Source organism: Papio anubis, chromosome 7 (genome assembly GCF_008728515.1).
Source record: "Papio anubis isolate 15944 chromosome 7, Panubis1.0, whole genome shotgun sequence".
NCBI classification, from domain to species: Eukaryota; Metazoa; Chordata; class Mammalia; order Primates; family Cercopithecidae; genus Papio; species Papio anubis.
In genome coordinates this window covers 53,328,717-53,343,625 of record NC_044982.1, presented here as the reverse complement: position 1 = coordinate 53,343,625, position 14,909 = coordinate 53,328,717, and the positions used below count along the sequence as shown (strand labels likewise).

General features: G+C 42.5%; 1 protein-coding gene across 7 annotated transcripts in view; it reads right to left on the bottom strand.

The window, feature by feature from the left end:
- The window catches only part of DDHD1 (DDHD domain containing 1), a 120,563-nt gene extending 108,745 nt beyond the window's left edge, over window positions 1-11,818 (bottom strand). For all 7 annotated transcript variants that reach the window (XM_009211550.3, XM_009211551.3, XM_009211552.3 and 4 more), the window contains exon 1: window positions 10,759-11,818. In XM_009211550.3, the coding sequence (XP_009209814.1) occupies window positions 10,759-11,593 (835 nt within the window). In that variant the 5' untranslated portion in view covers window positions 11,594-11,818. The remainder of the gene's footprint in view (window positions 1-10,758) is intronic.
- Between the last annotated feature and the right edge of the window lie 3,091 nt (window positions 11,819-14,909).

The following is a 14,909-nucleotide window of genomic DNA, read 5'->3' as shown; positions in this document are numbered from 1 at the left end:
TAGACTAGGGGGTTTATGAACTAACAGAATTACCAAAGTAAGGTCTTCGAACCCTTTGCAAACAAAATTTCTTCTATTAAAGAGGAAGATTCTCTGGCCCTAGCTCAGATCTCTTGTACCAAATCTCCAGGGATAAGATCTGAGAATCTGTATTTTAACAATCTTCCCAGTAACTGTTACACTCAATTAAATCTGCAAACTACTGGTCACACAAAAGTGCTAGAAATTAACAACACAGGTTGCCATTCTGCAGACTACAGAATCCAGCAGAGGCAATCAGAGGCTGAAGAGTATTCCACTAAGCCTTCATCTTACCTAGAAAGGTCTACATTTTCTTCAAACTCAGAGTTCAAAGGGGGAATTAAGGTGAAGTATGAAACTTCACTGTGACTCCCAGAACTCTTGGAGTGATTAAGTAGTTTTAAGATGAGTACACGAAAATATATACAGTACATGTGTGTACATATGTGTATATATCAAGTATAGGCTGAAGTAATTTTGATAGAGTCATAGCTTTCCACCCTTCCCCCTAACTCCAAATAGAACAGGTTTACCACTTTTTTTTTTTTTTTAATTTCCAGAAGATAGGCTTCTAGTTCAAGAGCAAATATACCAGCCTGGCTTAGCTAATGCTTATTGACCTAGGTACTGTGCTAAGCATTCTGCATATATGTACTTCAATGAAATCTTAATAATAATAATCACCCCATAATAACTCTTGGCAGCAGGAATGATCCCCACTTACAAAGGAGAAATAAATTAGGCCACAGAGATTATAAATTGCCCGAAGGCATATAGCTATGGTAAATCAAGGATTCAAACTAAGGGAATTAGACAACAAAGATCTGTTTATCTGTTCCCATGTGGTTTTTATTGCCAATGCTGGATAAGGAATGGCTGCCATGTCCTTTGACTAAGGAGAGAGTCAAGATTATTTTATACTGTTAGATTTTACACTAATTGCCAGAACCTAGCTGCCATCCTTACTACTACTGGTTTAACTGCAGATCAATTAAGAGAATTCTCATAGTTTTCATGCTAAGGTCTCCATCATAAGAAGAATTGTTGGCCATTTTTTTCTTGCCAGCATGGCAAAACAAAACAAAACAAAACAAGAACATTACTGGCTTTGCCTTAACTGAAAACTGAGCAGTCTTTTAGAAAACTGTAAAGTTCTCTATTTTATCAAAAATCCTGGTAGCTGGGAGAGTCGTCTAAATGAGCTCTGGGGATAAAGTTGGTATCTCTCACATTTGGTGACAGGATCTGCATAGCAACAAAAACAGATGCTCAAGAATTTAGAATGCTTTTACAGGAAATAATTCCTCCTTTCCCACAGGCAATAGATTTGTAAGAGAATGACTGGTGAACTTCTCCCAGGTCCAAGCCAGAACTCAAGACAGCACCGACCTTTCTGGGGTCTGAGAGACCAGACAAAAATTACAGCTTCTCATAAAGGCAGGCAATAGTTACAGAGAAACTAGGGCTGTGCCCATTTTGAGAGTTGATTATCAAGATGGCAGGCCAAGAATATGCCATGTGAGGAAAGAGACTACAAATGGAAACAGGAGAGCGAAGAATGTCAAGTGGATTGGAAATTTGGAAGGATTGAACAGGCAAGGAAGATGGAGAAACAATCATAGCTAACAGTTTTATAGAACTTACTATTCATCATGGGATATTTTTAAGATCTTTAAATATTTTACCTATTGAAAACAATCACAAGAGGTAGATATTATTATCCACATTTTATAGAAGAAGAAAGTAAGACACAGGGAATTTCAGTTGCTCAAGGTCACAGTGTACAGCAGAGCTGGGATTTGAGCCAAGACTGGATCCAGTGGTCCTTGACATTCTTAAAATACGAAACAATGTTGCCTCCCTAGAAAAACCAGTAAGAATTGAAATGGAAGTGGCAGAGATGAAACTGATGAACTGTGGTAAGGTGAGTGGTGATTTGAAAACAAATGCTGTAAACCATGTTTGTTAGAAATGCTTGTTCCTCGGTGCCGTAAAGAAATAGCTCTTGAACATAAATTTAATTTCCTCAGCAAGGCCATTTTTACTTTCTGCAGAAAGCATACACTCGCCAGCAGTTTTGCCATGAGAGTACGCGGAACCAAGGAGACAGGGTCATTTATAACCTGACGCATTCACCTTACTGCTGTGTCTGGTTTCTATTGGCTGGAACGGGACTTCATATTCTGTATTTGTCCTGATTGGCTAGCAACTTAGAACTTTTTAAAAGAAGCAAAGGCAGAGGAGAGCAAAGGAAGGAGGAAGTAACTTGTGGAATGCTGAGAAAAGTAAAAACACCTTCAAATAAGGAAGAGGAACAGGTTATGACTTAATGCTTGCTTGGACCAGTATAAGCATGCGAGGGCAAATATTTAGGCTAAATTGTAGGAGCTAAGAACATAAAGTACATTGATTTCTTTATTACGGCTAGCAGATATTTATGAAAGTTAGCACAGGTCTTTGAATAAATTTTGCTTCTAAGAGAAATTACTCTTTATTCTTAGTTAGATGGGGAGGAAAGTCTTTGAAGAGGAACTTCCTCTTTACTTTTTACAAGGTTCAACCTTTATGTGTGGCCTATCATACTCCTTAATGGATTGTAGGTCTTTCCATAAAAGGCAGAATCCTGCCAGGCAATTAGAATTCCAAATGATTCAACCCAGTATTCCAAGATTAGGGGCATTCACTATACATGAGATATAGTTGCACCTTTCTCCCCTACCAAAACAAATGTAATAGATAATGTAGTTTATACAAAATAGCATAACAAGCTAAACAGTAAATAGGTTAAAGAATAAACTGCAACTATATCCAACCAGATATTCTAAAATATAAAGTCCTAATATTTTCCAGTGAAAGGCAAAGAGCGGAATCAAGGGTAACTTGTGCTAATCTTAAATAAGAAGCATAATAGTGATTGGCTATACAATGAGAACATTAAGCAAAGGCAAGTATCTTTTCCTAAATCTTACAGACAGGTGCACTTGTTTCATATGGTGTTAGCCATATAGGAAAGGTTCATTTCAGCAGCAGATAGCTACACTGGAAGAATATGAGTCACTGAAAGTGCTTCAGCAACCACACTGAAATTTCCTCAGTTTGGGTGCTAAACAACATCTTTGGTTTCAAGTAGATTCTCTCTTTCCTACAAGTGTCTTTTGATTTACAGCAAAGACTTTGTTTAAAAAAATCATAAACAAACTTGGGTGTACTTAATGTTAACACATAAACCAGATGTTAAAATGCAAGTTTTACTGAAGGTCTAAGTAGGTGTATCACGTACACATAAGATACCCCGGGCCTAGTTAGAAGCAATTCTACAGAATGAGAATAACGGACTCAGCCAATAAAATATGAACTAAAAGTTGCTATTAAGTAGTTGTAAGTTGTAAAATATAAGAGTGGGATTGCATTTAACTAAATATCTACACTAAGGCTTAGAAGTAATTCTGACTCTGCTCCCTGTGCATCATCTAAAATTACTGAGCAGAGGCCGGGCGCGGTGGCTCACATTTGTAATCCCAGCACTTTGGGAGGCTGAGGCAGGTGGATTACCCGAGGTCAGGAGTTCAAGACCAGGCTTACCAACATGGTGAAACCCTGTCTCCACTAAAAATACAAAACTTAGCCGGGGGGGCACGGCGCAGGCCTGTGATCGCAGTCACTCAGGAGGCTGAGGCACAAGAACCCGGGAAGTGGAGATTGCAGTGTGCCGAGATGGCGCCACTGCACTCTAGCCTGGATGACGAAGGGAGACTCCATCTCAAAAATAATAAAAACATAACATTACTGAGCAGAGGATTCCATGGCACATGCTTTAAAATCTTCAGTTTTAAGAAGGCTGGGTATGATGGATCATCCCCGTAGTCCCAGCACTGTGGGAGGCTGAGGCAGGAGGACTGCTTGAGCCCAGGAGTTTGAGAGCAGCCTGGGCAACATAGGAAGACCATGTCTCTACAAGTAATAATTTAAAAAATTAGCTGGGCATGGTGACGTGCACCTATGGTCCTAGCTTCTTTGAAGTCTGAGGTGGGAGGATTGCCTGAGCCTGGGAGGTCAAGGCTGCCGCGAGTTATGATCACTCCACTTTACTCTGGCCTAAGCGACAGAACAAAATCTTGTCTCCAAAAAAAAAAAAAAGTTTTAACATAGTACAACTAGTTATTTGTCCCCTATCATGTTTCTCAAAGGATATCCTGCATCAATGTTCATAAAGATAGTCCACTGAGAAGCAGCCAGAAACAATTAGTAATATCAGAGAGATTTCCATCCATATAGTTAATATTACATTCCAGCACATAAAAGCTTAACTCTCCATTATTTGGAAAAGCCATCCATTCAGATGGAATTTGTATTTCTCAAGGATTTTCCAGTATCTGAGGTCTTGGAATACAGAAGTACCAGTAACAGTGTCATTTCCAAAGGGTGACCTGACCCCCGGCGGTCATTCAATAGACTTTATTTAAACATACAAGAGCAGTGATTATAAAGATTATCTAGAGATAGCTTAATGTAAGAAGACATTAAAATAAACATTAATGGGCCAGGTGTGGTAATGCATGCCTGTAATCCCAGCACTTTGGGAGGCTGAGGCAGGAAAACCACTTGAACCTGGGAGGCAGAGGTCTCAGTGAGCTGAGATTGCACCATTGCACTCCAGCCCGGGCAATAAGAGCGAAACTCTGTCTCAAAACAGCAAACAAACAAACAAACAAACAAACAGGCTAGACACAGTGGCTCACACCTGTTATCCCAGCACTTTGGGAGGCAAGGTGGATGGATAACTTGACGTCAGGAGTTCAAGATCAGCCTGGTCAACATGGTGAAACTCCATCTCTACTAAAAATATAAAAATTAGCCGGGCATGGTTGCACATGCCTATAGTCCCAGCTACTAGGGAGGCTGAGGCAGGAGAATCGCTTGAACCTGGGAGGCAGAGCTTGCAGTGCACTGAGATCATACCACTGTACTTCATCCTCGGCAACAGAGTATCTCAAAAAAAAAAAATTAATTAATGTATAATTCAATCTTGTTGACAATTTGCTGAGGCTAAAAAGCAGTACATAAAATAGAATTACTTTTATATGATTATATCAATTTTGCTACTGTTTTTCTTCAGCTCTCTGGTACAGGCAAGTTCCAATTTTTTACCACCTTGAATTTCACTTGTCTCCTAATCTAGGAGTATCAGAAAGTATCTGCATTGTGGTTTTCATTCTATTAATTTACTCAATTATCAGTGATTCAACACTTCTTATGGGCACAATTTCCCTTTACCAATGTGGACGCAAAAGAGTAGAACTGTAGATTATATACAGTAACTATAAAAAAATTTTTTCCTTGTTCTACTTTTTAACTGAACTTTTAGAGTGTATTGTGGAAAAAAAGAAGGGACTCTGTATATCTGTACCCTTCATCAATGCTGACAGTTTTTTTTTTTTGTATAACATGCACAGTTTAAATTCCAGTACATTCACGAAAAAACAAAGGTCTTAGGTCAGATTCCCTAGTTATTAGGAATTCCATAACTACGTACTTCCCAATTTCTTTTGCCAATATTTTTCATCTTAGGCTTCCTGTGAATAATAAGTTCTCCTTCTAGTTCTCCTCTCTGACTTCCACTGTCCTTCCCCAGTGTCCATAATTCTCAGAGGATTCCTTGATCAGCACATCCAGATTTTTCTTGCTCTCTACAAAAAAGGCTCAACTGTAGGTTCCAGACATCAAGGTTTCTCAGCAAAACACAAACTATAAAGAGCGATATGGAGATAAAAGACCCAAAATAAAATTTGGAAGAGAGAAGCATACACAAGATCTCTTAGGAAAGAAAAGCAGAGGGGGTTTACAGGGGTAAGAAAACCACACTGATTGCTCTAAGCATTTGCATAAAGCACTTGCAAAACATGCATTATAACATTTTGGACATACATAAGGTGAATCAATAACTGATATTAGATCAGTTTTTAAAGTAATGACGCATTTCAAAGGGAAAGAGAAGCCCCAAACGCCATGGTCAGGTGCCAGGTCCTGCCCTCCATACATGTCACTATCCATTCACATCCTTGTTCTGTTTTAGCAGGTCACTGTGCATTCTAAAACGCACTCTAAAGCAGATCTGATCTGGGATGAGGTGGGTTCTCAGAAAACTGGGGCCTTGGTACTGTAAACCTGAGCAGTCAGGGTTCAATGCAGTCCAAGGCTGCTTTCCAGTCCAGGCTAGTGGGGGATAACACAGTTATAAAGAGTAAAAGATAAAAGTCTCCAACACTTTTTCAGGGTCAGGCACTATCCCTATAGTCCTGCTTTACTGGAGACAGAAATTGATCAAAAAAAGAGTGCCTTCTGCCCCCGGGACTCCATTATTTTCCATGATGCCCTGTGCCACATAAAGGATTGTTATTATGAATAACATGGTCACATCTACACCAAGTTTGTAAACATCATGTAATTAAGGGAAAAGCTCTAATTTTTTTTTTTAATCTCATTTTACTGGGAATATAATTTTTCCTTTGTTGCAATATACCACAAAACCACCGGTTTATTTCTAAAGCATTTGAAACTGAAAATGGTTTAAAATTACAATAATGCAAGTAGGCTGCATAAGTATACCAGAAGGTGGGGGGTGACAGAGGGGAAAAAAGAAATCTGTGGTTTATAGGCTCCTGGATACTACATATAAAAATGTGGTCAATAACTTTATTAATTTAGTCAATGAATAGAAATCACACAACTCCCTAGTGCAAATTGCACACATCACTGCCATCAGAATTGCTGAATTATTCTTTTTTTTTTTTTGAGATGGAGTCTTGCTCTTGTCGCTCAGGCTGGAGTGCAGTACCACGATCTCGGCTCACTGCAACAGCTGCCTCCCAGGTTCAAGTGATTCTCCTGCCTCAGCCTCCTGAATAGCTGGGATTACAGGCACCCGCCACTATGCCTGGCTAATTTTCGTACTTTTAGGAGAGACGGGGTTTCGCCATGTTGGCCAGACTGGTCTCGAACTCCTGACCTCAGGTGATCCACCCACCTCAGCCTCCCAAAGTGCTAGGATTACAGGCGTGAGCCACCGTGCCGGGCCTAGAATTGAATTATTCTAAGCTCATGAAATATCTCTAGAATGTTCCATATGCCTTCCCATCTGCTATTACTAAATGCTTTGGCCACTTTCTTGCCAATATTCCTTACAGACATTCTTTCACCTCTGATGAGGTACTGACTAATAACAAGAAATTGTGGGCACTCAACAACTGTGCACTGGTTAACTTTACTAACCTGTATATGCACTTCTAAAAATAAGGTGTATAGTTTTTTTGAGATCCACATATAGTTAACACCTAGTACAATGTGCCAACCACTGTAGTAAGGATGTTACATGTAATAATCCTCAAAACAAGTCTATGAAATGAGTACAAACAGGAAGAACACTGCGAACAAGAGAGCTCACAACCATTACTCAGCATGATTAGTTTTTATCTAGAATGTCCACATGCAGCCAGAAGAATATCTAAACATACAATAAAACAAAAATAAGTTTACAACTAATATTTTTTCATATGTAATAATATTGGCTCCTCATTAATAGAAGACAAATTCTGTTCTCCTTTCTGATTCATGTACCCCAAATTAGTTCAGATTTTATCTGCTAGTCAAGTTCAAAAGGAAGAATAAAATAAAATCTTTCTTTTAGAATAGGTATAGCTAACTTGTTGGCCTTGACACCCAGATGCAGTGGGCTAAATTAGGACACAAAAATCTAAATGGCCAATGGATTCATACCACCATTCTACACAGGAACTTACTGGACTTTTTTTATTTTTAAACTCTTTTATTACCACTAACCAGTTTCCAAAACAGCTAAAAAGGAAAAGTAAAATGTGAGCAAGGTCAAAAGCTGCAACATATAGTATGAGTTTTTCTATTTGAAGAAAGGCTGAAGAACCCATACGGGGACTGGACCCTCCTAGAAAGTGTGAAAATGTACACACAGAGACTTAAGAAACCAATTAAAGTTATATGAGATTCTGTGAGAAATGGCAAATTACAGGATAGATAAAAAGCACGATTGTGATTTTATTATAGCTTATATGAGGGCTTGGACATCCACAGGACTGTATCTTGTAGAGAATTATTTAGAAAATGCTAAAATAGAGATAAAAACAGGTGTTGCTCTTATGCTAGTTAACAAAAATTTATAAGCTACAATTGGCCTAATGGCTATTTGCTTTAGGAAAGAAGACTGGAGAAAGACAAGTCCACATTACCTTTAGGTTAACTTTTGTAGGCTCCCACCAGTTCTTACTTGATTTATGACACTAGCATTCTACTGATATTCTGCTTCCAACTCTCCAGCTCAACCTTTGCATTGTCATTAATCACATGTAAGTATAAAGAACTTTCTACTGTTTGGTTCCTCATTACTCACAGGATAAAGGCCAAACTCCTTAGCACTGCTTATCTACTCTGTCCCTTTTCCAGCTATTCTCCCAAATGTGCCATTCATGTGCAGGTGCTCCCTTCACAATCTCCATCCTGTCCCTGACCAAACACCAGCCCTCACATACCTCGGTCTCTGTGGTTGGTCAAAGCCCAAACCCAACCCCATGTGTCTCAGTGCCTGCAGGTGTAGACTTCACTTCCTTAAAATGCCATGCAGTTTCAGACCTGTGTCCTTGTGTATGTACCCATCTAGCTGGAATGCCCTTCCCTCTATTTCTCTGCTTCATTAAATTCATCCTGTAAGACTCTGTCTTAAATATTCTGGGACGCTTTCCTGATACCCTCACCCTTGGATGGGTCAGAAGCTCTTTGCATAATGCAATGTATTCCCCCACTAGACTAATGAATGAACTGCTTCATCACTTTGTAGCTGAGTGACCTTGGACAAGCTCATTAATTTCGCTGAGCCCATTTCTTCATGTATATAATGTTAGTATTAATTTGCTGTCACTGTAAAATAATGAACGTCAAAAATCACTTTGTAAACAGTGAAGCACTATGCAGGCATTAACAATTTTATCAAAAACCAAGAGAGCACACAGTATTCTTGGTGAATATACTTCAGTTTAATCTAAGGGTAAGATTCATCTCTCGGTTTCCGTCCCCTCTCCAAGGATACCCTGTATTTTTATCCAACTTTCTGACTCCACTAAGTCTTGGTACTTCTATATTCAGGAAAAAAAAAAAAATGATGATGTTTAAGTCATTTGAAGGAAACACCGAGCGGGAAGCTCTGAAAGGGTAAGGATTTTCCTTTTCCCCATCTTTCTTAATGCCTTCACAAGAGTACCGTTATGGACATACAAATACTCTGAATATGAAAGAACTGAATGAATATAAACATACCCTGTCTTTAGTGAGCTTATAATCTAAAAAAGTGAATGATGTAACAGATCTCACTGAATCTGACCTTATAAAAATGGTAATGAATGCCTTTAGTATCATCTTAATGTGCAGTAAGAAATTAAATTTCCTGCTATTATTTTATTTGGTGATTTGACACACGTTGGAATTGCTATCTTAGTAAGTCATGCTTAACATATGAATGTTTTAACATTATCAGAATCACTGATTGCAATTCAATACCTAGTTATTGAATATGTATTGCACTAGGCCCTATCAGAGTACAAAGGTAAAGGTGATGGGCTCTGCCGATGGTAAGGTGCTAAACATACAGAAAGGAAGCTGTCATCAATCCATCTAATTAATAGAGGGCAGAGTGCTGTATGGAGGATTTAAGGGTTGTGACAATCATTGAAGACACCTGAGTTAGGGCACTGGGCCCATGAAAATTAGAAGTGTATATTACATATAATACTGGTGGTCAATAACTTCTGTGACTATTGAGTATCTACTATATATTACATATGTAGTATTTGCTGCATGCACTGGCAGATATTTATGGTCACCTTCTTCCTATTCAACTATAAACCCATCTGTGTTATTGTCTAATAAATACTGTTAACACTCGTATCACACGTAAGTACCAACCATAGTTCCAAGCCCTTGAGGTATATTTTCTAATTTACTTTCACAACAATCCCATGAGGTAGGTACAATTTCTCCCCTTTTACAGATGAGGAAGACGGGGCACAGAAATAGTAATTTTTCAAGGTTAAGATGCAAAGACGAAAATATGTAAATGAGGACCTAAGAGACAGAATCCAGTATTCCATCGAGGGAGCGGAGCCACTTGCCAGAGCTGCTTCACGCAGTGCTTTCCACCTCTCCGAACACACCCAGTGAGAACCACCTATCTCCTTTCCCGCCAGGGATTCTTTTTCTTTTCCTGAATCCATAACTAAGCTGTTGATTCTCGAGCAGATCCTCTCAAACCTTCCTACTCCAGAAAACGTGCCGCTATTTAAATCATAAGCTGTTCAGGGTAAATGAAACCGAACCAGATCCCCAGGTGGACAAAGCTGGTAGGATCACGAAATTAAACCTCGGGCTGCGGATCCGTTCCTGGATCACTTCCAGGGGATGGCAGCAGCACCCGGCTCACCCAGGAGGCGCTACCCACTAAGGTATCCAGTCCTCCTGACCTCAGGCAGCTTGGGTTTTGCCATCTGCTCGTTTACCCTTCACCTGCCGACGCTCCCTGCGCAATCTCCATCCTGCCCCGGACAAACGCCAGGCCTCACGCGCCTCCCTCTTCGCGGCGACCAGTCCCAAACCCACACCGGTGCACATTGGCCCATGCAGGGACAGCCCGTCCCGCCCTAACCCCAGCCCGCTACTCACGGTTCCAATACACCGGGTAGCACTCTCCTTGGGTCACATCCACCTCGTAGAGGCCACCCCGCACGCACACAGGCTCGATGTTCACCAGTTCTACCATCTCGGGCTCGTGCCCCGTCGTACTCTGGCAGAAGCCACAGGCGCGGTCCTCATCGTCATCTTCTCCGGAACTGGAGGCTGGGCCCGTGGGAGAGCACACATGGTCGCCGTCCCGGTCCTCGCCCTGGCGCCGGGCACCCGTGGCCTGCAGCAGGGTCCGGAAAGCGAGCTCGATGCGGAGCGAGTCGTAGCCGATGAAGGGCTTCCAGGTCTTCTTGTCCTCCTTGTAAAACCAGCGTACCTCCTCCGGGCCCAGCTCCGTCACTACCTCATAGCGGTGCCGGGCCGCCGGGCCGCCAAGCCGGGTACGTTTCCTTTCCCCGGGGACCCCTCCTGTCGCCCCGCCGCCCCCCGAGTTCGTCGGGACCAGCGGAGGCTGCTGCGTCGGGTGCAGCGACAAGGAGCTGCCGCCGCCGCCGCTCTCGCCCTCGCTGTAGTAGCGCAGCGAGGAGCCCGACTCAGCGGAGCTGAAGTCATAGTTCTCGTCACTGAGGCAGGGGTCCAGCGCCAGGTGGTGGTTGTGGTCCTCAGTGCCCGGCGCCAAATGCAGCCCGGGATCCCCGCGAAGCAGGGCCAGGGGCACGTCGCCGTCGCCCGGGTCCCCGCCGGGCAGGTGCTCGAAGCAGCAGACGCCGCCGCCGAACGCCGGCCCCGCGTCTGAGCCCAGCTCCCAGGCGCCGCCGCCGCCTCGGCCGTTATGCTCGGGGCTCCGCGGGGACCCGCGGCCCGGGTAATTCATGCTGTGGAGACGCCGCCGGCTGCCCGGCGGCGCGCGGAGCCGTGACCCCCAGCGCTTCCGCCACACATTCAACGCCGCCGCCCTCTCCACCCAGAGTTTTTAATCTTTCAAATCCCGACCCGAGCTGCGGCGGCAGCGGCAGCCGCTCCGCCCCCACGAGACCCGCATCCGCCGCAGCCGCGTTCTGCTGCCCGCCCCATTGTCACGCAGCCCGACGTAGGCGGTGCTTCGGTCCCGGCCCCACCCCCCGGCCGCGCGCGCCGCCCCGGAAGCCCGGGCTGTAGCGGCGCCGCGAGCTGGCCTCCCGCCGTGCCCCTATGGCCGGGAGTGCAGGCTTGCCTCAGGTCGCCCGCCGCTGTTGGGCCTCCTCGGCTCCCTTCCTCTTTCCCTGCGGTCTTCATGCACAGCTGCCTCGGTCCCCCCCTTCTGGAGTTCACAGCCCAGATGTGGATAGGCTTTATCCCACTCATCCTTGCAGTGTGGGTCATGAGCCCAGAGCCTTAAGCTGCGTGTCAAGAGGGCCCCGGGATGTTGGATTCAGCATTGCTTTTTTTGACCTTAGGCCCTACTGCGGCCTCACCTGGACATTTTGTCACCAGGCCCTGGTCCCTCCAAACAGAACCAGGACGCATAAGTGGATGGATACGAGGGCACTCCACCCCACACCCATCACTCACCTTGGTGTCACCACTCCCACTGGGAAACTGGAATCTAAACCTCACTTCATATGCCATCTCATATTATTACTTATATTTTAATGCTTGGATTTCCTGTTTTCTCAACCTCATTGCAAGGCACTTGACGGAAACCAAGTCTGTATGTCAGCCTCTCCCAAACAGTGGGTGTACAATCAGTCTTAATTGATTATAATGATGTCAAGTTCAGCCAACTGTGGTAAAGAGTATTCGATTGAGAGCTAGAAAGCAACTAGGTTCTAGATTTAGCATTGCTAACCAGCCACAGGCAAATCACATAATCTCCCAGATCTTTTTAGTTTCCTCATCTGTAAAATTAAGATTTTTGGACCAGATAATATCTAAAGTTCCTTCTAGCGATGGAATTCTATGAACTTTAAGGTTTCTTCCAGATTTTTATGCATCTCTGATTCTGTAACTCATATTCTGGAATCAAGTTGAATACAGAGGCTCCCTTATGTGGATCTTTTTTATTTAAAAAAATTGTTTTGTAAGCACATCACCCTATGTTGAGAATCCAGAGAAAAACTATCTCCAATCTCAGTGTTTTCATTTTAAGAATAGACAATCTTCACTGTTTCTTTTACTCTCTTTCTGGTGGAATCAGATTGGTAGGGCAATTTTTCAGGCTCCTGAGATGTAACCAGTCAGACATTACACTGTCATTATTTAAGTCAGGACCCATCTGAAGTTTGTACAGTGCCTTTGTAGGAATTTGAAAAAAGGCATTGCTTCCTGTGGGCAGATACAGAGCAGTGTTGGAGTTCATGGCTTGTCAAGTAGAATACAGGCTGGATTTTCTGCCCCAATTGTGCCCTTAGCTGGTTAACCTTGTGCAGTGAACAACCTATCCAATTGTATACTGCAGCTCTGACTGAAAGCATCTAAGATCAGAACGCTCTTTACCACTCAAAAAAAAAAAAAATTTCTGAGTACTTGCTTCCCAGTTGCTCCTCCAATATTTCTATTGACAATATGCAGAAAACGATATTGGGTATGAGTTTTGGTCTATTTACTAGCTGTAAAAGCATTCATTCTACAGGGTTTGAATAGGTGCCTGGCCACCTATATGCCAGGCACCTCTATGCTAACTTCTACTATAAAAGAGAATGGGAGAGAGTTCTTTCTTTCTTCAAGGAGCTTACAGCCTAGAGGGGGATACAGACAAGTAAACAGATACCTTATATTATAGGACAGTATGAAAAGTACTATGAAGGGTATTGTAAACAAGGAATATCACAACATTTAAAATAATTCTATTCCTTTATGTTTCTTGATAGAATGTAGCCTAACTATATAGTTATCTGGTCAGATTATTTTGGCCAGATTTTAACTCTTGACTACACAATTTCCATTAACATTATCCGCTGTTAAAAAAAAAAAAGTACTTTTGCTTTGCATTGAATGAATGTTTCTATTATTTTTAAGTGTTGTGCTTGTTTGGTTATTTTGAGAAGGTTATACTTTTGTGGTTCACTGGGGAAATGCTACACTCTTTTTAGGTAGAGTGATCATTTTTGAAGGAAATGTTGATTCTCAACACAACCCAAGTGGCAGAAGAAGGGAATCCTAGATTCTCTGCTGACCTTGTTATCTTGGTCTAGAGCCAGGTGTGTGTAATCTTTTGTCTTCCCTGGGCCACATCGAAAGAAGAAGAATTGTCTCGAGTCACACATAAAATACACTAACACTAATGGTAGCTGATGCGCTTAAAAAATCCTGAAAAAAATCTCATAATGTTTTAAGAAAGTTTATGAATTTGTGTTGGGCCACATTCAAAGCCGTCCTGGGCTGCATATGGCCCATGGGCTGCAGGTTGGACAAGCTTGGTCTAGACCTTGTTGAGGGGAGATGTCAATCAACATTTGTGGGCTGAGATTGCTTCTGCCCCTTGGAAGTGAGCTGGGGCTATGGCAGACCCATATACCGGGTCCCAGGCTGACAATGCTCAGAAGATATTTGAGAGCACAATATCTAACTTCATGTGACTGCATGTATTTATTTCCTTTTTACTCCCTAGCCATATCAAAGCAAAGATCATGATGTTTTTCTTCTAAACTTTTCTGCTTTAAAAAGTCTTGTTTTATCGAATGCTTCCTGTTCCTACTCTCCTTTTGCTTTCTAGAGCATCTTCACAGGTAATATGATCCTGACCAGAGGGAGATGGGTTGGGGCATCTATTTTAGTCCACACCTGCCAGAATAGGTGTCAGGTGGCTCCTCACCACTCTACATCATTAGTGTGTACAATGGACACAGTATTATCTGAACTTCCATGGCTCTATGTAAAGCATTCCACTGTATTTAATAATTATGCAAGACCAGGCCTCTTTCACGTAAGGCAAATAAGTGTGATTGATTCAGACTTCTGGCATTACTGGGCCATGCTGCCGCAAGAAACAGGTGCATGTGGAATCAAGCCTGACGGAGTTATTGGTGTGGAGAAAAAAAAAAAAGAGGTAAAACCAGTTGGTTTTTACTACAAAAGACTAAAACAGCTCATCTGTGTATCCTACCACCTTCCTGTCCCCATTAGGCATATGGCAAGACCTATCTAGTAACAATGACCATCTCCTCCATGCGTCTCAAAGATGTTATAGTGCAATTGCGTGCTGTCTTTCC